Source organism: Rhynchophorus ferrugineus, unplaced genomic scaffold (assembly GCF_030347505.1).
Source record: "Rhynchophorus ferrugineus isolate W39M unplaced genomic scaffold, kcgeb_rfMv2 rfM7, whole genome shotgun sequence".
In the NCBI taxonomy this organism is placed as follows: Eukaryota; Metazoa; Arthropoda; class Insecta; order Coleoptera; family Curculionidae; genus Rhynchophorus; species Rhynchophorus ferrugineus.
Window position 1 is genome coordinate 3630284 of NW_027472586.1, and position 25026 is coordinate 3655309.

At 30.9% G+C, this 25026-nt stretch overlaps 1 protein-coding gene across 8 annotated transcripts in view; it reads right to left on the reverse strand.

The window, feature by feature from the left end:
- The window catches only part of LOC143199517 (uncharacterized), a 180369-nt gene that overhangs the window by 30604 nt on the left and 124739 nt on the right, over nt 1-25026 (reverse strand). For all 8 annotated transcript variants that reach the window (XM_076409392.1, XM_076409396.1, XM_076409394.1 and 5 more), the window contains 4 exons: nt 22732-22831; nt 15990-16040; nt 15822-15928; nt 8630-8818 (listed from right to left, as the gene is read on the reverse strand). In XM_076409392.1, coding sequence (XP_076265507.1) covers nt 8630-8818; nt 15822-15928; nt 15990-16040; nt 22732-22831 — 447 coding nt within the window. The remainder of the gene's footprint in view (nt 1-8629; nt 8819-15821; nt 15929-15989; nt 16041-22731; nt 22832-25026) is intronic.

A 25026-nucleotide genomic window follows, 5' to 3' on the forward strand; every position in this document is an offset into this window, starting at 1 on the left:
AGTGCTAAAAATTTTTACCTCTTATAAAAAGATAAAACTCTCAAAATATACGTATTTTGGGACGAAAGAAACGAATATCCAGTTTAAATTGCATTAGAATGCATAGTTTTTAAGATAAGTGACGTAATCAGAAATTCGGTGATTTTTTGAAAATATACTTTTCGGTGTATAACTTAAAAACAAGAAGTTATTTATCAATTAATATATTACCATTAGATTCAGCATAAAATTCTCTATAAACTCTGTAAATTATATTACCCTGTGACTACTAGAACAAAAATAGCAGTAAAAACCTCGAAAATTGCAAAAAATCACAAATTTTCACGACTATATATATGGAAAAAGTACTAAAATTCTTTACCTCTTATAAAAAGATAAAACTCTCAAAATATACGTATTTTGGGACGAAAGAAACGAATATCCAGTTTAAATTGCATTAGAATGCATAGTTTTTAAGATAAGTGACGTAATCAGAAATTCGGTGATTTTTTGAAAATATACTTTTCGGTGTATAACTTAAAAACAAGAAGTTATTTATCAATTAATATATCACCATTAGATTCAGCATAAAATTCTTTATAAACCCTGTAAATTATATTACCCTGTGACTACTAGAACAAAAATAGCAGTAAAAACCTCGAAAATTGCAAAAAATCACAAATATTCACGACTATATGTATGGAAAAAGTGCTAAAAATTTTTACGTCTTATAAAAAGATAAAACTACCAAAATATACGTATTTTGTGACGAAAGAAACGAATATCCAGTTTAAATTGCATTAGAATGCATAGTTTTTAAGATAAGTGACGTAATCAGAAATTCGGTGATTTTTTGAAAATATACTTTTCGGTGTATAACTTAAAAACAAGAAGTTATTTATCAATTAATATATCACCATTAGATTCAGCATAAAATTCTTTATAAACCCTGTAAATTATATTACCCTGTGACTACTAGAACAAAAATAGCAGTAAAAACCTCGAAAATTGTAAAAAATCACAATTTTTCACAACTATATTTATGGAAAAATTGCTAAAATTTTTTACCTCTTATAAAAAGATAAAACTCTCAAAATATACGTATTTTGCGATGAAAGAAATGAATATCCAGTTTAAATTGCTTTAGAATACATAGTTTTTAAGATAAGTAACGTAATCAGAAATTCGGTGATTTTTTGAAAATATACTTTTCGGTGTATAACTTAAAAATAAGAAGCTATCTAGCAATTATTATAGCACCGTTAGATTGAGCATAAAATTATTTATAAACCCTGTAAATTTCATTACCTTGTGATTGCTGGAACAAAAATAGCAGTAAAAACCTCGAAAATTATAAAAAATCACAAATTTTCATGACTATATGTATGGAAAAAGTGCTACAATTTTTTACCTCTTATAAAAAGATAAAACTCTCAAAATATACGTATTTTGGGACGAAAGAAATGAATATCTAGTTTAAATTGTATTAGAATGCATAGTTTTTAAGATAAGTGACGTAATAAGAAATTCGGTGATTTTTTGAAAATATACTTTTCGGTGTATAACTTAAAAACAAGAAGTTATCTATCAGTTAATATATTACCATTAGATTCACATTAAAATTCTTTATAAACCCTGTAAATTATATCACCCTGTGACCACTAGAACAAAAACAGCAGTAAAAACCTCGAAAATTATAAAAAATCACAATTTTTCACGAGTATATGCATGGAAAAAGTGCTAAAAATTTTTACCTCTTATAAAAAGATAAAACTACCAAAATATACGTATTTTGGGACGAAAGAAACGAATATCCAGTTTAAATTGCATTAGAATGCATAGTTTTTAAGATAAGTGACGTAATCAGAAATTCGGTGATTTTTTGAAAATATACTTTTCGGTGTATAACTTAAAAACAAGAAGTTATCTATCAGTTAATATATTACCATTAGATTCACATTAAAATTCTTTATAAACCCTGTAAATTATATCACCCTGTGACCACTAGAACAAAAACAGCAGTAAAAACCTCGAAAATTATAAAAAATCACAATTTTTCACGAGTATATGCATGGAAAAAGTGCTAAAATTTTTTACCTCTTATAAAAAGATAAAACTCTCAAAATATACGTATTTTGGGACGAAAGAAACGAATATCCAGTTTAAATTGCATTAGAATGCATAGTTTTTAAGATAAGTGACGTAATCAGAAATTCGGTGATTTTTTGAAAATATACTTTTCGGTGTATAACTTAAAAACAAGAAGTTATCTATCAGTTAATATATTACCATTAGATTCACATTAAAATTCTTTATAAACCCTGTAAATTATATCACCCTGTGACCACTAGAACAAAAACAGCAGTAAAAACCTCGAAAATTGTAAAAAATCACAATTTTTCACAACTATATTTATGGAAAAATTGCTAAAATTTTTTACCTCTTATAAAAAGATAAAACTCTCAAAATATACGTATTTTGCGATGAAAGAAATGAATATCCAGTTTAAATTGCATTAGAATGCATAGTTTTTAAGATAAGTGACGTAATCAGAAATTCGGTGATTTTTTGAAAATATACTTTTCGGTGTATAACTTAAAAACAAGAAGTTATCTATCAGTTAATATATTACCATTAGATTCACATTAAAATTCTTTATAAACCCTGTAAATTATATCACCCTGTGACCACTAGAACAAAAACAGCAGTAAAAACCTCGAAAATTGTAAAAAATCACAATTTTTCACAACTATATTTATGGAAAAATTGCTAAAATTTTTTACCTCTTATAAAAAGATAAAACTCTCAAAATATACGTATTTTGCGATGAAAGAAATGAATATCCAGTTTAAATGGCATTAGAATGCATAGTTTTTAAGATAAGTAACGTAATCAGAAATTCGGTGATTTTTTGAAAATATACTTTTCGGTGTATAACTTAAAAACAAGAAGCTATCTAGCAATTATAATAGCACCATTAGATTGAGCATAAAATTATTTATAAACCCTGTAAATTTCATTACCTTGTGATTGCTGGAACAAAAATAGCAGTAAAAACCTCGAAAATTATAAAAAATCACAAATTTTCATGACTATATGTATGGAAAAAGTGCTACAATTTTTTACCTCTTATAAAAAGATAAAACTCTCAAAATATACGTATTTTGGGATGAAAGAAATGAATATCCAGTTTAAATTGCATTAGAATGCATAGTTTTTAAGATAAGTGACGTAATCAGAAATTCGGTGATTTTTTGAAAATATACTTTTCGGTGTATAACTTAAAAACAAGAAGCTATTTATCAATTAATATATTACCATTAGATTCAGCAAGAAATTCTTTATAAACCCTGTAAATTATATTACTCTGTGACCACTAGAACAAAAATAGCAGTAAAAACCTCGAAAATTGCAAAAAATCACAAATTTTCACGACTATACATATGGAAAAAGTATTAAAATTCTTTACCTCTTATAAAAAGATAAAACTCTCAAAATATACGTATTTTGGGACGAAAGAAACGAATATCCAGTTTAAATTGCATTAGAATGCATAGTTTTTAAGATAAGTGACGTAATCAGAAATTCGGTGATTTTTTGAAAATATACTTTTCGGTGTATAACTTAAAAACAAGAAGTTATTTATCAATTAATATATCACCATTAGATTCAGCATAAAATTCTTTATACACCCTGTAAATTATATTACCCTGTGACTACTAGAACAAAAATAGCAGTAAAAACCTCGAAAATTGCAAAAAATCACAAATTTTCACGACTATATGTATGGAAAAAGTGCTAAAAATTTTTACCTCTTATAAAAAGATAAAACTACCAAAATATACGTATTTTGTGACGAAAGAAACGAATATCCAGTTTAAATTGCATTAGAATGCATAGTTTTTAAGATAAGTAACGTAATCAGAAATTCGGTGATTTTTTGAAAATATACTTTTCGGTGTATAACTTAAAAACAAGAAGCTTTCTAGCAATTATTATAGCACCATTAGATTCAGCATGAAATTATTTATAAACCCTGTAAATTTCATTACCTTGTGATTGCTGGAACAAAAATAGCAGTAAAAACCTCGAAAATTATAAAAAATCACAAATTTTCACGACTATATGTATGGAAAAAGTGCTACAATTTTTTACCTCTTATAAAAAGATAAAACTACCAAAATATACGTATTTTGTGACGAAAGAAACGAATATCCAGTTTAAATTGCATTAGAATGCATAGTTTTTAAGATAAGTGACGTAATCAGAAATTCGGTGATTTTTTGAAAATATACTTTTCGGTGTATAACTTAAAAACAAGAAGTTATCTATCAATTAATATATCACCATTAGATTCAGCATAAAATTCTTTATAAACCCTGTAAATTATATTACTCTGTGACCACTAGAACAAAAACAGCAGTAAAAACCTCGAAAATTGCAAAAAATCACAATTTTTCACGACTATATGTATGGAAAAAGTGCTACAATTTTTTACCTCTTATAAAAAGATAAAACTCCCAAAATATACGTATTTTGGGACGAAAGAAACGAATATCCAGTTTAAATTGCATTAGAATGCATAGTTTTTAAGATAAGTGACGTAATCAGAAATTCGGTGATTTTTTGAAAATATACTTTTCGGTGTATAACTTAAAAACAAGAAGCTATCTAGCAATTATTATAGCACCATTAGATTGAGCATAAAATTATTTATAAACCCTGTAAATTTCATTGCCTTGTGATTGCTGGAACAAAAATAGCAGTAAAAACCTCGAAAATTATAAAAAATCACAAATTTTCATGACTATATGTATGGAAAAAGTGCTACAATTTTTTACCTCTTATAAAAAGATAAAACTCCCAAAATATACGTATTTTTGGACGAAAGAAACGAATATCCAGTTTAAATTGCATTAGAATGCATAGTTTTTAAGATAAGTGACGTAATCAGAAATTCGGTGATTTTTTGAAAATATACTATTCGGTGTATAACTTAAAAACAAGAAGCTATTTATCAATTAATATATTACCATTAGATTCAGCAAGAAATTCTTTATAAACCCTGTAAATTATATTACCCTGTGACTACTAGAACAAAAATAGCAGTAAAAACCTCGAAAATTGCAAAAAATCACAAATTTTCACGACTATATGTATGGAAAAAGTACTAAAATTCTTTACCTCTTATAAAAAGATAAAACTCTCAAAATATACGTATTTTGGGACGAAAGAAACGAATATCCAGTTTAAATTGCATTAGAATGCATAGTTTTTAAGATAAGTGACGTAATCAGAAATTCGGTGATTTTTTGAAAATATACTTTTCGGTGTATAACTTAAAAACAAGAAGTTATGTATCAATTAATATATCACCATTAGATTCAGCATAAAATTCTTTATAAACCCTGTAAATTATATTACCCTGCAACTACTAGAACAAAAATAGCAGTAAAAACCTCGAAAATTGCAAAAAATCACAAATATTCACGACTATATGTATGGAAAAAGTGCTAAAAATTTTTACGTCTTATAAAAAGATAAAACTACCAAAATATACGTATTTTGTGACGAAAGAAACGAATATCCAGTTTAAATTGCATTAGAATGCATAGTTTTTAAGATAAGTAACGTAATCAGAAATTCGGTGATTTTTTGAAAATATACTTTTCGGTGTATAACTTAAAAACAAGAAGCTTTCTAGCAATTATTATAGCACCATTAGATTGAGCATAAAATTATTTATAAACCCTGTAAATTTCATTACCTTGTGATTGCTGGAACAAAAATAGCAGTAAAAACCTCGAAAATTATAAAAAATCACAAATTTTCACGACTATATGTATGGAAAAAGTGCTACAATTTTTTACCTCTTATAAAAAGATAAAACTCCCAAAATATACGTATTTTGGGACGAAAGAAACGAATATCCAGTTTAAATTGCATTAGAATGCATAGTTTTTGAGATAAGTGACGTAATCAGAAATTCGGTGATTTTTTGAAAATATACTTTTCGGTGTATAACTTAAAAACAAGAAGTTATCTATCAATTAATATATCACCATTAGATTCAGCATAAAATTCTTTATAAACCCTGTAAATTATATTACCCTGTGACTACTAGAACAAAAATAGCAGTAAAAACCTCGAAAATTGCAAAAAATCACAAATTTTCACGACTATATGCATGGAAAAAGTGCTAAAATTTTTTACCTCTTATAAAAAGATAAAACTCTCAAAATATACGTATTTTGGGACGAAAGAAACGAATATCCAGTTTAAATTGCATTAGAATGCATAGTTTTTAAGATAAGTGACGTAATCAGAAATTCGGTGATTTTTTGAAAATATACTTTTCGGTGTATAACTTAAAAACAAGAAATTATCTATCAGTTAATATATCACCATTAGATTCAGCATAAAATTCTTTATAAACCCTGTAAATTATATTACCCTGTGACTACTAGAACAAAAATAGCAGTAAAAACCTCGAAAATTGCAAAAAATCACAAATTTTCACGACTATATGTATGGAAAAAGTGCTAAAATTTTTTACCTCTTATAAAAAGATAAAACTCTCAAAATATACGTATTTTGGGACGAAAGAAACGAATATCCAGTTTAAATTGCATTAGAATGCACAGTTTTTAAGATAAGTGACGTAATCAGAAATTCGGTGATTTTTTGAAAATATACTTTTCGGTGTATAACTTAAAAATAAGAAGCTATCTAGCAATTATTATAGCACCGTTAGATTGAGCATAAAATTATTTATAAACCCTGTAAATTTCATTACCTTGTGATTGCTGGAACAAAAATAGCAGTAAAAACCTCGAAAATTATAAAAAATCACAAATTTTCACGACTATATGTATGGAAAAAGTGCTACAATTTTTTACCTCTTATAAAAAGATAAAACTCCCAAAATATACGTATTTTTGGACGAAAGAAACGAATATCCAGTTTAAATTGCATTAGAATGCATAGTTTTTAAGATAAGTGACGTAATAAGAAATTCGGTGATTTTTTGAAAATACACTTTTCGGTGTATAACTTAAAAACAAGAAGTTATCTATCAATTAATATATCACCATTAGATTCAGCATAAAATTCTTTATAAACCCTGTAAATTATATTACCCTGTGACTACTAGAACAAAAATAGCAGTAAAAACCTCGAAAATTGCAAAAAATCACAAATTTTCACGACTATATGTATGGAAAAAGTGCTAAAATTTTTTACCTCTTATAAAAAGATAAAACTCTCAAAATATACGTATTTTGGGACGAAAGAAACGAATATCCAGTTTAAATTGCATTAGAATGCATAGTTTTTAAGATAAGTGACGTAATCAGAAATTCGGTGATTTTTTGAAAATATACTTTTCGGTGTATAACTTAAAAACAAGAAATTATGTGTCAATTAATATATTACCATTAGATTCAGCATAAAATTCTTTATAAACCCTGTAAATTATATCACCCTGTGACCACTAGAACAAAAACAGCAGTAAAAACCTCGAAAATTGCAAAAAATCACAAATTTTCACGACTATATGTATGGAAAAAGTGCTAAAATTTTTTACCTCTTATAAAAAGATAAAACTCTCAAAATATACGTATTTTGGGACGAAAGAAACGAATATCCAGTTTAAATTGCATTAGAATGCATAGTTTTTAAGATAAGTGACGTAATCAGAAATTCGGTGATTTTTTGAAAATATACTTTTCGGTGTATAACTTAAAAACAAGAAGTTATCTATCAGTTAATATATTACCATTAGATTCAGCATAAAATTCTTTATAAACCCTGTAAATTATATCACCCTGTGACCACTAGAACAAAAACAGCAGTAAAAACCTCGAAAATTGCAAAAAATCACAAATTTTCACGACTATATGCATGGAAAAAGTGCTAAAATTTTTTACCTCTTATAAAAAGATAAAACTCTCAAAATATACGTATTTTGGGACGAAAGAAACGAATATCCAGTTTAAATTGCATTAGAGTGCATAGTTTTTAAGATAAGTTACGTAATAAGAAATTCGGTGATTTTTTGAAAATACACTTTTAGGTGTATAACTTGAAATCAAGAAGTTATCTATCAATTATTATATCACCATTAGGTTCAACATAAAATTCTTTATAACCTTTATTAACCTGTGGTTATTTGAACGAAAATTATAGCAAAAAGTGACAAAAAACAAAAAAAATTACAACTATTCGTATGGAAAATGTGTTGAAGTTTAAACGAAAATCTTCTTCCTTCTTTTTCTTCACGCATCGCTAATACTTCTTCACACAACATGCGATTATTTTTAATCAGAAACTCAAATTACATCTTTCCGTAATGGTCCTATTCGCCTGATTTAGCTCCGTCAGACTATATAATCCCTACATGAAAAAAACCACTCTGATATCATTATTTCGAATTGATTTTTTGATGACATTGATTTACTATCCAAAACATTATTGGTCTAAATAATTAGTCCAACATTTTCTCGACTATTCTTAGAAGCTTCCTAGAAGAATTTGAACAGTATCACATAAAATTCGGGCATAACATGAACAATCTAGTAGTTACAGAATGACTCCATCATGATCACGGCGTTGAGAAATAATATTTCTAGTAAAATAAATATCAACAAACCTGTTCCTCCGCTTGTGCAGTGATTATATCCCATTTGTTCGAGAGATTCTTCCGGAGGTTAGTTAAAGCTTCGATTTCGTACTCTTCCAGTCCATGTCTTTGCTTGTTGCGTAACGTCCTCTTCGTTAGGTAAATCGCGTAATCCACGTTATCAGGGGGTTTATTTTGCCAAGGCCAATAAAATGGAGACTGAAACAAATCAAAATCATATTAGGATCAAACATTTCTAGTGTTAGTTTGCTTAATATTACAGTAAAACTAAAAATATTTCAGTTATTGGAATTAAAACTTTTGTTGTGAATAGCTGTTACAATATATATTAATCAAATTATTTTCCATGATTTTCTTCAACTTTTTCCCGTCTTTCCGGTAACACGACGATATCGTGTTGAAACAACCTTGTTCGTCCCATCCATATCCAATCAGTGATCCATTTTTTACTTCTTCTTCAGTGTTTCGACGTTTATTGCAACTATACGTTTATTTTATTCAGTTGATGTCGATAAATGGCTGCAGCAATAGTTTAGTTCGATTTTAGCAGTTCATTTTACACTACAACATACTAACTTTATGGTCATGATAGTCATGAATATTCCGATTATAAAGATAATAAGGTATGTTTAACTATATTCTTAGATGTAGGATAAGCTTTCGGTAAGGTATAGCATGACGACTTTGTTCATAAGCTAGAGAAAATGGAACTGAAACAACACCATGAACTATTAAAATCTTGTATTACAGTCAGGATGTTTAGAGTTAAACATGAGGAAGCCTAATCTATAAGGAAGTGTGTAGGTGCCTTTTTATATTTTTTACTTACTCAACACATGTGATATACCACAAATGGATAATATCACGATGGCTACATTTGCTGATGATACTGCGACTCTTGCTGTCGGAGATAATAGCGAAGAAGTCACACGAAAATTATGACGGTCACGTGACAATATAAATAATTGGACCCAGGTGTGGAAAATAAAAATTAACGAGGGTAAACCTGTACATGTACAGTTCACGTATAATCAGACGGCTCAACTAGCAATAACAATAAATAATATCATTCCATACAGCAACAACGCTAAGTATCTCGGAATGAAACTTGATGCAAAACTTGCTCTAACATGCTAAAAAGAAAAGGCAAGAACTGGAGTAGAATATAGGAAAATCTATTTGTTAATTGAACGAAAATCGCAATTATCAGTACATATTAAATTGCTATTATATAAGCAAATATTGAAACCTATATGGACATACCGAATATAATAAATACAAGTAATACAACTTTTGGATAACACCAGAACAGGACACAGATTCAAAATAATTAAACCATTTGATCTTGTGTAGTGTAGTGGGAAAAATTTAATAGAATGGTCCTCCCAGATATATATGTATTTAAGTTATTGTAAAGACAAATTGTAGGTTAGTCCACAACGACTAGTAACAAAAATAAAGAATATCATTCTACTGGACCAACCCGTAGCTGTTTGTGCTTGGAATTGTCACAAGAAATTCCACTTTTTGCTTGCTAAATAATGAAATCGCGATTTTGAAACGGTTTTAAATGGCATTTTCAACTATTTTATGTGGTAACCATTTTCCCTCTAACTTGATCACATATACCATCACATACAAATGTCCGGAAACAGTTGATGCTTCAACTGCTAAGCTCTGAACGTTCTTTGAGGGTTTGAGTTGGATTTTCATCCAATAGGTTGTGGCAATTCGAAATCTTCGAACCTTTTGGGTCCTGTAGACCGTTCTTTGCCTTGCAATAAATTTGACAATTGGGATATGACGAAGTAACATCATTATACATTTCTAAAAGTGTTTAATGGGTTTCAGCTGTAGATTTCCTCATGTCAAACAACAAAACTCTTATTTTATGTACATAAATATAAAAACTATGGAATTTAACAGTTAGGCTAGGTTGTTTAACAGTTGTTTACATTGATATTTCGCATTTTCACCTATAGATATCGCTGACTACGTATGTAGAATTCAGTAGCATATTTTTCATGCTCACTGCAAAAAAAAAACGGGCATTTGAGGACATGTTTATGTCAAACCCGCAAAGAAAACCGAAATATCATAAAACAAAAAGGTTCGATTGTGAAAAGATTTGCGCTAAAAAGGTCGATCGGTAAAATATTTACAGGCTATTAGTGTTTTATTGGCGAACATCGGGAAGGAATTCCAATGAGGGAGAAATGTGGGAGAATAATGGCCCGGGAGTATGAGGATTAGCGAATACAACATGGGATCGTTCGTGAGGAAAGAGGAGATATTTCAGGAATTCGGTTTTATGTCGTCCTTTATTGGGCAGTGGTTTTGGTCGAATATCGCGATAAATATCTCGGGCAGGTCTCAGTTAATGAAGAAGTTGTGAGCAAAACGTGATTAGAATTATACAGTGCAGATAATACACTCGAATAGACTTGGATATTATGTATGTCACTGGAGGCTATCACTGTCGAGTATATATTTTTCACTACCCATCTCTAAAACTTATACAGAGCGGCACCGTATTACCACCGCAACAAAATTACCGTATAAATTTAGTATTAGAGCAATTTTTAGAGAAATTCAGTCGGAATTAGAGCTAATTTATGTCGTCGATATCGTGCGCGATCCCCAGTTAGTCGAATGCCGATTAATTTAGCTAATATTAAACCGTGCGCCATTTAAACTGCTATCGATTACCGCGTTGGAGCCTCTAAATTATGAAAGCACTCGTTGAGAGGAATATTCGAGGGTATTTATGACTCGAACGGTATTTGGGTGGCTAGAATTAAGCGAGAGGTACGCGCTAAGCCTTCCGTGACGAACTAAAATTGTCTTATTATTTAAAATTATTCTTATCTATTGTCAAGTGGAGTTGTTGAGACTTCCATTATTCTATAGTTAAAATTATTCGGAAAATAACGAAGGAATGGTCTTACTACAACTCTTGGATAGACCAGACTTATTTGAATGAAACCATAATTGGTTTTATAAGTTTCTATGCTCAAAAAACGATTATAAACAGAAACATTTTTTTCATTTTTCAATATATACTTCATTTTGCAAAAAGGGTTTTATTTTTTACCTATAATAAATTTAGAATAAAGATAAAACTCTCGAAATATATAACTCTCATATATAAATGAAAATCCATCTTAAATTAATCCTTAAAATTCATAGTTTTTAAGATTTATTTTCATTGTATAACTTAAATATCAAACGTTGTATTTAAGTTGTTATACCACCATTCATTCAATTCATCGTAAAATACTTTATAACTTCCGTAACCATCATTAACATACTATTATTTTAAAGGAAATGGCAGAAAAAAATATTGAAAATGGTAAATAATCGCAAATTTTGATCACTATATTATATGGAAAATGTGCTACATCTTTTTGCATTTTGGATAAAGGTAAAACTAGTGAAATATATATATTTTTGGGATGAAATAAACGAAGATCCATATTAAGTTGCTTTAGAATTCATTGTGTTTAAGATATACGACATGAACAAAAATCTACTCATTTTTTGATAATATACTTTTCATTGCATAACTTAAAAATCAAATGCTGTATTAAATTTGTTATATCACCATTCGATTCAGTGTAAAATTCTTTGTAACCTTCGCAATTTTCATTGACTTGATATTATTTTAAAGGAAATGGCAGTAGTAAACTTGAAAATAGCAAAAAATTGCAAATTTTCACGACTATATATATGGAAAAAATGTAAATTTTATTTATCTCTCAAAGATAAAACTCTCGAAATATATGTACTTTTGGGTGAAATAAACGAAAATCTACGTTAAATTGTTCTAGAATTTATATTTTTTAAGATATCTTATATAAACAGAAATCCACTTATTATTTTAAAATATAATTTTCGTTGCAGTACTTCAAAAACTAAAGATTGTATTAAAATTATTACACTATCGTTCGATTCAGCCTAAAATTCTCTATGATCACTGTAATTTCCATTAACATGTCATTATGTGGTAAATGAAATTGCAGCAACAAACCTGAAACATACCAAAAATCGAAAATTTTCACGACTATAAACATAGAAAAAGTGTCAAATATCTGTATCTCTTGAATAAGGATAAAACTTTCAAAATGTATATATTTTGGAGTAAAAGAACCCGAAACCCATGTTAAATCCGTTTACAATTTAGAATTTATTATATTATATATTTTCCATATATTAAAATTTACAATATATGTTTCTGAATATAAGAAAAGGTCATAAAAAATTATAAATCATTGAACACAAAATTATTCAATATCAATGCAATTTTTATTAATGAAACTGAATCAAAAATGGATTTTTTGGATTTGGAGCATTGTAGATTGCCTGTATGGTCGATAGAGCGTGTATCCAGCCGAAACTAGACTAGAATAACTAGAAATATACCGTATTACTTTTACCACGTGGCCAGAATCTTAATTCACCACTATATCGAGAAAAAACTGATAGACCTCATCAAAACTTTATATACGCCCCCAGATATATGAAGAAATTAAAAGCATTGAAAGGTTTTGTTACATTCGTTACATGGTCCTGGAATTTTTCATTGCTATTTTTCATGTTTGTTCACAAATAGAAATGTTTTCTTTGTATCTAGGTAATTAAAGAAACATTGGCAGAAGCAAAGAAGCACTTTTAATGATAATTATTGTGTTGAATATTCTTGTAATACATATTTCTATATAGCTAACCTAATAGTTCTAATATTCAGGCGAAACCTATCAAAATATTCATGGCAATCTGCACTTTAGTTTAAAAGCTGCATCGATCTCGGTGAAACATAACTGCTGCCAACGAAAATAATGATTAAATTTAACAAATCGCTTTAACAACCACCGTATTAGCCAGTTCTAGCGCCTAGTGACCGCTGCCTGTTCAAACCTCAAAATAACGCTTCAGAGTACAAGGTTTGGTTCAATTGAAGCATGTTTCAACACAAAAGACAAGTTGTTCTACGGGAAATGTTTTAAAAAGTTTGAGGCGTTCTTGCCTAATGCCCGATATATACTATAAGGTACAATATCGGCTATTGCTACTGAAGAATAGGTCGTGATGAACATGTAACGACAGAAATTAACAAAATGGATCTAAATTACACGATAAGGGAGCTGTTTCGACTAAATTGCCACTGTTTGGAGAAAGTCTCATCCCCAAAAATAATATTCCAACTTAAATTTTATAACAGCTCACTTATTCCCGCAAAAGATTGATGGGTTTGGGACCCGGGAACGTATCCCCTTCGACGTAGAATAATTTATTTGTCGGGGGGTAAGTGAGGAAATGCGAATACGAGTTGCAAAAGGTAGATTTAGAGACTTTAATATCGTTAACCAAATTGAACGGCGTTGGAAAACGTTATTCCCTCATTTCAGATAATAAATTTACCGAAAATACGTCTTCGGTTATATGAAAATATATTCTATTCGGCTTTTAAGTTATTTTAACTAACTACTCAATTTTGTATCTAAAACAGAACATATTTAAAGGTAGAAAACTACATTCAAAATGCTGGTTAAGGTAATAAGCCGCTAGATGTCTCTGATTATACTGTTCAAGGTTAATAATCCTATTAAAAACATTGATACCTTGGAAACATTGCATAGTCGAATGTAACTTAATTAACAATGGAAAATCAATTATATGTTTTACTGTTACTTTGAGTTGATAAAAATATGGAATATTTTCTACCATATTTAAATAATATGTGAAAAGTAAAAGATTATTATATATTGTATAGTATTATATATATTGTATTAGTATTATATATATTATAATAGAATTATTATTTAAAAATTGGATTTGATTTGAACTAAAAATGTATAATGAAACAGCAAATATCGGATGCCTGCATGTATTTTGATCAGACATTGAAGGCAAATTATCAGCAGTGGCCATTTCTGGAGAATCATAAGCGGTATTCTGTAGTTCCCATCTGATTTTGTGACATTGCCATTTAGAAGCAATCTAGAGGTAGTATCCAACGAACTAAAGCGGTTATTTTGAGTACCTTGAGGTACCTATGGGTACCTGGTATTCTGAGCCGATTTTGTAAGGTTGAGAATATTGTTGTTTATCGTTTATTTGTCCTTGTACCGTTCAAATTTTGATTATAAATGTTTGGCAATAATGGATACATCGTCGATTTGTGAATATTGTCAAGAAACTATTACGACACTTTAATCCGAACGGACATATGAGGAAATTATATCCAAGTGGGTATCCATTTAATTTTTATTTTAATATTGCAAATTGGATCCAAATCCGTATCAAACTTTGGGCATAATTGACCCCGCGAAAGTAGTATATCTCATCATAATCACAGCTCGTTGATTATTTAGTCATTCCACGGCATTAAAATTAAAAAACAAACGTTGAAAATATGATTGTAGCCAAACTAACAAAACATAAGAGTGTTGAAGCATGGAGAAATGAGGTCAAAAATACAGTTTCTTCATTTTATATTTGTTTATTTTATAGGAGATGAAAAATGTACCAAAAAAGTTTGAGTCTCAACAGAGATATTAGTTTAATTTGTAAATTAAGGATAATTTATTTTATTTGTATTATATTCTTCAAATGCGCGTATAATTTACATTAACTGGCAACGTTGTATATTTAAATCCTTGTGCGCATGTTATGATTCTTGTAAATCTTGTAAGTGATTAAGGCTCTTGTAAATTATCAATGAAAATAACTGTTAAACAATCTAGCCTAACTATTAAATTCGATGACATTGACATTCCTCTACGTAAAATAACCGTTTTCCATGTAACATCATTACATAATGCATACAGACTGTAGTCATGCATTTTAGACAAGATTTGCAGAAGTCCATCAAAAACTTTTACAAATTTATGGTGATGCTGCTCCTCTCGTATTCTATTGTGATTCCCAGTGGTGATTCATTGGCAAAGAAAGACCTAGACAAACAACACAGCTCGAAAACAAAGAATTGCTAGATTTGGCACGCACGAAAAGTTACCTCAAACTCCCAAAAACTTTCAGCCAGTTTTGCAGTTGATGAATCAATTGTTTCCAGATATTTACACGCAATGAAAAATTAAAATAGGAAAAGTCGATGTAAAGTGAATACACTACGACTATTCTCTGAATGTATGGAACAATAATAGTGAGATTTTAAGCTACTTTAATATATAATACTTACTTGAAACCTATATAGTGAACTATCATCCTTAACCACCAGGTTCTTCGAATCGCTTATAGGGAAAAAGTAACCGTATTGACAAAGTTGGTTGGCTATATTCAAAGCCTCTGCAACCAGAAACACATGAGTTTAACCTTTAATTTCTACACGTTAGTGGACATATCTTACCTGATTCTTCTATTTCCAGCCTCATGATTAACCATTCGATCAAATCATAACCTGAAATAAAGATAAATATATGTTAGATTTCATAGGCATAGGAAAATTAACACACTTTTCCCTAAGTAGTCTAAAAGTTTGCTTTATGGATGTAAGAAGTGGATAGAATTTGGAATAATACTTCGACATATGTCTTCACAGTTCAGTTTTAAAAATTCATTTAAATATTAACTAGTATTTAAATAAAATTATTTAGTTAAAACTTTGTATCATTCAGTCATTGAACATCGTCAGTTCACACGTGCCACTATCGACTGCCCAAGCGTTTCTCTGATAACACTATTATATTTTTAATACAATTTATTTCAATAAATAACGGTCATATCATATAACCATTCAAAGGTAGATAAAAATGATATTTAATATTGTTATATTAAATTACTTATTTTATGTTTATAAAATGTTCTTGATTTTACTGGTAATATATTCGGAAGATGATGATATGTACCAATAAAATATTTGTACCAATATTTTATAAGTAAAAACTTATCTGAAATCGAAATAATGACATTTTCGATAATATTATATTTTTGAAATATACTAATAATGTTTTGTGAATCATAATATATTCTAATAATTCGTTGCAGATATATATTTATTCATGTTAGAAACAGGATTCCAACAAAAGGAACCCAACAAGTGGTCGGCAAAAGCTGTAAATAAGGAATGACTGAGTTATTGATTTGTCTACGTTAGTTGATCAGAAAGTGACAGTAACTGAATGATTGGATGTGGATTATGATGCTGACAATACCAAGACAGGGCGACCAAGTGTAAATGACTAAAAGTTTGTTTATAATTAATAAAGGATAACTGCAGAAGATCATATTGTAGAGTGTGAAAGATCTATGCGAATAAATATGTGGGTAATTGTTCAGAATATATATGAGTATTTGGTTAAAATGTACGATGAGAGAATGAGTACAAATTGTTTTGCAAATATGGCAAATTCATTAGGGAAAATTCAGTGACTAAATCTAATTTTATGAAGAAAAATTTACATAGAAACTAAGGAGAAATACAGTGATAGCAGAATAACTTGACAACAAAAAGAAAACACAACAAAGAGGAAACAAGAACTAAACTTAAAAATATGTTCTCTAATCAAAGTAAAATATATTACGTAGACGTACATTTATTTAGTTTATTATTAGTTTAGAAAAGAGTTAAATGTAAATACAAGACAATAACTCTAACCTAGAAACTATTGTGGCTGTTAGCTGTAGTTAAAATCCTTCGATAATATGTGCATTAAACATGTTTGTTTCATTATTTTATTTATATTAGAATTTTGTTATATAGCAAAGCTAAAATAAATTAAAAGTTAAAGAAAATGCGGCAACATTGCGACGTTCTGACGTCGTAGACTGAGATGACGTGGGTTCACTGCTACTTTAGACGGACTGTAACAGGTCAATTAAAAAGTCCCCGGCTTACCATAGTAAGACACATTTTTTTGGTAAAATTAGTTTTTTTTTATTCAACATAATTCCCTTCAACGGTGATACACTGATTATAGCGATCCTCCAACTTTTCGATACCATTTTTGTAGTACGATTTGTCCTTTGCTTCAAAATTGGCCTCAGTTTCAGCGATCACCTATTCATTCGACGAAAATTTCTTCCCAGCGAGCATTCTTTTGCGATCTGAGAAGAGGAAATAGTCGCTGGGGGCCAGATCTGGAGAATACGGTGGATGAGGAAACAATTCGAAGCCTAATTCATGGAGTTCTACCATCGTTTTCACTGACTTGTGACACGGTGCATCGTCTTGGTGAAGCAGCACTTTCTTTTTCTTCAAATGCGGCCGTTTTCGACAATTTCGTCCCTCAAACGGTCCAATAACGTTATGTAAGAGTCGCTGTTGATTGTTCTTTCTTTTTTAAGGTAGCCAATGAAAATTATTCCATGCGCATCCCAAAATACAGACGCCATAACCTGGCATAATTCGGCTGGCAACGAATGTTGCGTTTTACCGCGCTTTGGAGCGGGTTTATTGTGTGCAGTCCACTCGGATAACTGTCGAATGAACTTTGGAGTGAAATGATAGAGCCATTTTCATCCATCGTCAACTCGGGTTTATTACGCTTGATCATCTTCAAATACTGCTCCGAATCATAAACTTATCGTTGTTTTTGGTCAAAAGTGAGCTCGCGCGGCACCCACTTTATACAGAGCTTTCTCATACCCAATATTCGTGAATGATATGATGTACACGTTCAGTTGATTTCTTTAGAGTGTCTGCTGTTTCATTCAATTTCAATTTACGGCCATTCAAAATCATTTTATGGATTTTTTTGAATGTTTTCGTCGGTAACAACCTCTTTTGAGCGTCCACTGCGTTCATCGTCTTCGGTGCTCATTTCACCACGTCTAACTTAGCATACCAATCCTTGATGGTTGATATTCCTGGGACAGTATCCGGACACTCGGCATCAAGCCAAGTTTTTGCTTCAACTGCATTTTTTTCACAATAACAATGTTGCTTCACTCAAAATGCTATAATTCACAAACCAATGACCCGACAGCTGTAAAATTTATACACGTATCTTTTGAGAGTTAGGGCTAACAAAAAAATATGGATTTATTGTATGAATTCTAGTAGCGCCATCTATGTGTCAGGCCGGGTACTTCTAAATTGACCTGTTATACACACTAATGTATAGATTCCTCTTTATTTAGATATTAAAGGATCGATCTGCCGATGAAAACATTGAAATTTATTACTTCATCCTCGTGTTTATTAAAACGAAAATTATAAACGGACCTAATTTCCATCAATAACCGCAACACTCCATCACTTTCGTTCTCCGCAACGTCAACATAATAAGAGACGTTATCAAACTTGTACGAGATTAATCGTTTGTTCGGCTAATTATCGAACGGCTCGTTATTTACGCGAGTCCGGCGATATTATCCTCTCGATTTTCCGCGGGTCCCCGGGATTGTTTCGGGAGACCGAACCGTTCGCCGAACGTAAACAGCCGCGTGTTCGTCGAAGCGACCAAATAATTAAGGAAAAAAAATTAACGCGGCCCGATGTTTAGAAACCGCCGCCTTGAATGTTTACGTTCGACTTTTTCAGACGCGAAAACATTAAACGGATATTTTTAGACGGTAATTTCCTTTCAAACAACAAGTCGAAAGAGAAAAACTCGTAAACGTACGTGGCCTCTTCGAAATAACGTTTGGGACAAAGCGAAATCGAACAAGGTAGCGTTACAGAGCATATAAAATATTTTAAGTGGTAGCGGGAGTAGATACGCAAAACGTCTAACGAATCAATTGAAAAATCACCGGCCTGACACATAGATGGCGCTACTAGAATGAAATCCATACATAAATCCATATTAAGTCCGAGTTTCCGGATACTGACCCAGGAAAACCAACCATCAAGGATTGGTATTCTAAGTTTAGACGTGGTGAAATGAGCACCGAAGACAGAGAACGCATTGGACACCCAAAAGAGTCTGTTACCGACAAAAACATTTAAATACATACATTCAAGTACATTGAAATTGAATGAAATAGCAGATACTCTAAGAATACTGAATGTGTACATCATATCATTCACGAATATTTGGGTATAAGAAATCCCTGGGAAAAGTAGGTGCAGCGCGAACTCACTTTTGACCAAGAAACAACGACGAGTTGATGATTCGAAGCAGTTTTTAAAGATGATCAAGTATAATAAACCCGAGGTTTTGCGTCGATATGTGACAATGGATGAAACATGGCTCCATCATATCACTCCGAAGTCCAATCGACAGTCATCCGAGTGGACTGTACACGATGAACCCGCTCCAAAGCGTGACAAAATTCAACAGTCGGCTGGCAAGGTTATTGCTGTATATTGAGATGCGCATCGAATAATTTTCATTGACTACCTTAAAAAAGGAAGGACCATCAACAGCGACTATTACATAGAGTTATTGGACCATTTGAAGGACAAAATGGCGAAAAACGGCAGCATTTGAAGAAAAAGAAAGTGCTGCTTCACCAAGACAATGCATAGTGTCAAAAACCCATGAATTGGGCTTAGAATTGCGTCTTCGTCCACCGTATTCTCCAGATATGGCCTCCAGCGACTATTTTCCGTTCTCAGTTTTCAAAAGAATGCTCGCTGGGAAGAAATTTTCATCGAATGAAGAGGTGATCGCCGAAACTGAGGCCTATTTTGAAGCAAAGGACAAATCGTACTACAAAAATGGTATCAAAAAATTGGAGGGTTGCTGTAATCAGTGTATCACCCTTGAAGGGAACTATGTTGAATATAGAAAACTAATCTTGCCAAAAAAATGTGTTTTACTATGGTAGGCCGGTGACTTTTCAATTGACCTCTTATATATTAGGCAACATAGTCTTTCTAGGACTTGAAGCCGGTGTAGAATAGTGTTCAACTTTGACGTAGTTCCAGACAAAGCAAGGTATCGTGAGGTGTTGTTGAAACCCTATGGTACATTTGTAACGACAATCTGTATAAAGACCTAAAGATAGAAACTGTCGATCACGTTAACAGAGGCAAGTTATGACATAAACAGAAGCTTAATCTACATCAATGTTGAAGTTATCCAGCTCCTAGATAATGAAGGATTAGTTAAAATCTCAAAGTTGATCTAGTACAGCGAATTTATTGGAAAAACTCAGTGGACATTATGTCCAAAATGTCTATCGAAAAATAAGTACTCTGTAATTTTAAACCATAGCAAATTAAGATAAGAACAAATTGATTGTTAGACTTAATCTACTAGATTGCTATAATAAATAATAATAATAATAATAAAATACCAATTCAATACAAAAACATTGCTCGAATATGATTTTTTAACAGAATTTTTCTGAATAAACAATTGTTTATGTTGTATGTAATATAATTTCAATTTAAATCAATCTAGATGCCTTACGCTGGGATGATTCAGACAGTGGACGTCTGGAATATGGCTCGTCGAAAGTAATTTCACGGGCAATCTATCACCCGGCTCGAGATGTATTCTGACTGGTCAATATCCGTTTTGATAAGACGTCTTGAGCGATCGCAATTCCTTCTACGTTCCTCTCGCTTTGTTCCTCGCGATTCCCCCCTTCCCCACCCTCATCGCCGGCGAAAGAAATTGAAAAAAAGGGCCGAGATGTAACGCAGAACCTCATTTGACACCTACTCGTATTTCTATCCCAGCTGTCATCGATTATTCACGTTTAATAGGCCGCGGTCTCTGTGCGAATGGAATTTTACGACGGCAATCCGGGTTCCGGGGGGAGAAGGGAATCGATCTAAAAGTCGACGGTGTAGTGAAAACGTGGGGGGTATTCTATGGAACTTTATCTTAAATTCAGAATAGTATAATAGTGATAGTTTGGAGTTGGAAAATGATGAAGTATTAGAGGGTTCTAATACTCTAGGAGTAGAAAATGGATTCAGTAAGAGAACAATCAAGAACAAATATAATTCTGTACGTTACGTTCAATAAGACATTCTCCTATTAAGCTTATAATCTAAGAAACCTAGCCAAAAACTATTTGTAGTGGCCTAAATATTGACAAAATCATCTGGTGGAACATTTTAAAAATATATTAAAGAATATAATGCCCGCAGTGCTGATACAATTTGCCTTTTTGCATAAGTATTGAGAGATAAGCATTGAGATAATCTTAGGTAGGATAAAAATACTGAATGTTTATTATTTTTTATTTCAGAGTATTCTCTCTTTGTTTTTGAAACTTTTTCGGAATAATACATGATATAAAATATTGCATGGTTGAACTGTATTTCATTTAAATATTTTTTGAATAAAAAATATTCTGTTAAAACGAGAAATTTAATTTTGACTTATCGAGGCTGTCATTGGCAGAGATAACAGTTCAATCACCATTTCGATTTGCTAGTTGTGATGAAAATATATGCCGAACGATACAATAAATATACAGGATAGCGTAGAATAGGGATTGAATTTTACATGTTGTTTTTTGCGTGCAGGTTATTGAATAAATAGTGTTAGGTTTTGATGGATGATATTTTCGCGAGTCAGTTTACTGGAAAAAATTCGATGTATCACAAGTACATACACCATTGCTCTCTACCATTACTATATTTATGAAGTTTTTGAAGCTGAATATTGTCAGGCACTGTTTATGATGATGGATTGATAATTTTCTATTTGTTATTATTAGTACACATCTGACATAAAATTAACATCAAGCAAATACTAAGAACAAATATTATCAGACTTTCCGTTCGAATGTAGATGTGAGAATAGCCGGAAGCTACACGGAGCTCAATATGAATGCTATGAATAACTATGAATAGAATGATACAAATATTTACACTTTAATTAATTAATTCTTACTACCATTTTTTAAGTTTTGTCATAACTCCTTTTAACTCTTTTTCCCTGAGCCTCATTTCATTTCATTTCATCATTTGATTTTATAGTTTCAGCAATTTGGTTTGATAATCCACGATGAACATTCAAGAACACTAACGTGATCTTATAAATGACAGATGATAAATGATGTACGATGTGCATACTATACCATAGCTATAATAAAATAAAGAGATTCTGCCGAAAAGGTAGTCAAAGAAATATAGGTACTTAGAAGAATATTGCAGGAAATTATAAGAGTATTTTAGAAGCCCTAGATGCTATTTGAACAATAAACCGCAAATATTATAACAAACCTTTATTTTAACTCACCCATAAAAGCAGCTGGTATAGATGTTAGAAATATCTTCTGGCTTCGAACTGGTACGCCTCTGGACTCCGTATCTTTCATTTCTCGTACTAGCGCTTCCATCTAGAACAATATAATAGTATTAATGAAGTTAAAATAAACCGGATAATTAAAAAATCGTAATATTTTAATTTTTGGCGATGAAACATAATGACCTTGCATTAAATTTTTTTCATAATTTCGGGTATTATGATATACCTTTCTTTCAAATAATGTAGTGTCCATTTTTTCTTCAGGCTTAACCATTTTTAAGATAAGTGTATTGTATAATTTAAAAACTAAATTTTCTGTAATAATTGTTGTACTACATATACTAACACCTGTAGTTTTCATCTGCTATTATTGCACGGAAATGGTAAAAAATAGCTAAAATGTGTGGACAAGTGCTAATTCTTTTACCTCGCATATAAAAATACAACTACAATACAAAGTAACTAAAATCTAGGTTAAAATTATAGTTTTTTATAATCTATAGTTTTTAATATATCTCACTTAAACAAAAATACGTTTATTTTTTGAAAATACACTTTTCACTGCGTAATTTAAAAGTAAAAGTGGTATAAAAATGGTTATATCAACATTCGATTCAGCATATTTTTTTATAATCTCTGTAGTTTTCCCTAACCTGACATTATTAGAACGAAAATGATAGTAAAAAGATTAAAAATGGTAAAAAATCTCAAATTTTCATGACTATATACTATATGGAAAAAGTGTTAAAATCTTTTTATCTCTCGGATAAACATAAAACTTTCAAAATATACGTATTTTGATGCGAAAAGAACGAAAATCCAGGTTAAATTGATCTAGAATTTAAATTTTTTAAGATATGTGACGAAACAGAAATCATCGCATCTTTTGAAAATACACTTTTCATTGTGTAACTTAAAAACTAAAAGTTGTATAAAAATCGTTATACCACTATTCGATTCAGCGTAAAATTCTTTATAATTCTAGTAATTATTTTTTATTAACTTGTGACCGCTTGAACGATTTCTCATGACGTTTCTATATGGAAAAACGCTGCTTATATATGGAAAAAGTTAAAATATAGTTAATACTTTGTATATTCATTGTATTGATTCAAAATTCTTCATTTTTCCGCTGAAATGCGAGGGCTGATATTTAAAGGAAATTACAGCAAACATAATAATCTAATGTCTACATGTTTTATAGGAAAATGGTCGTTTGTTTTTCGGTCGCATTACCTTATACCCTGCCGGGACGCGTTATCTTACACGAAACCGATTATACGGCAGCCAAATAGAACTTTAAACAGAATAGTTTCGACTTTCCCATTACGCAGCATCCCGTAACTTAGAAACGCCGCCTCTAATTAGCTCAATGAAATGTCGGCCGGAGCAATTCCACATTCCATTCTAAACAGTATTCGTCTATTAAGTCTGCCGTTCGTTTAATTCACATTCAACTTAATTGCTCCTATTCGCCCGATTTGGTGGTGCCGCGGTACAGGGCGTAGGGTTCTAAACAATCCGGATAATTGCACGATTTGTTTGCCTAAATATAAAAACAAAACGATTTGGTACAAATGGCCTACGCAGATTCAATTACATCGACTCGTTAGTGTAAGAAGTTGAATTAATTAAGTACAGGCCTATAAATTAATTTTAAAAGGTTTACAACAGATGGTGTTACTGTGTACTAAATCGCGCCGGGTACATTTGTAACCATTTTCGTGTTGAAGCCTCATTGACGTAATAGTCGCGGGTTCGAAACCTACTGAGGCATGGTCATAAATTTATGTTTGTGATTGTTCTAGGGAAGAGTGTAAAATCGGTTAAGGAAAATGATCCCAGTCACGCCAGTAACCTGGCTGGGAAAGACCGGATGTCTTCTGGGGTGATTTCTAAGTTGGTCACTCGCCAGTCGGTAAGCTTGATGCCGAGGACCGTGGTTAAACAGTAGGTCCAGCCATTCCTTCGTTGGTAAAAGGGATACTTTAAAATATAAAGAAGATATTGGGGTTTCCATCACATACCTAATGAAGAAGTAATGCAAAAGGTTTTTTTTATTATTCTTCGTGAATCGACAGTCTGCCCTATTGGCAATAAGTATTTCTTATGTCTATATTATATCTACATAGCATATAGAAAATCACTTCATTAAGTAATCTGTATAAAATATTATCTTAACTAATTAGTCTTACTCTAAAGTCTACATATGTCCAGTAATCAGATCAGGTGGTGGTCACTGACACTCTTTCGAAGTACTTCACACAAACACGTTGAATTACACTA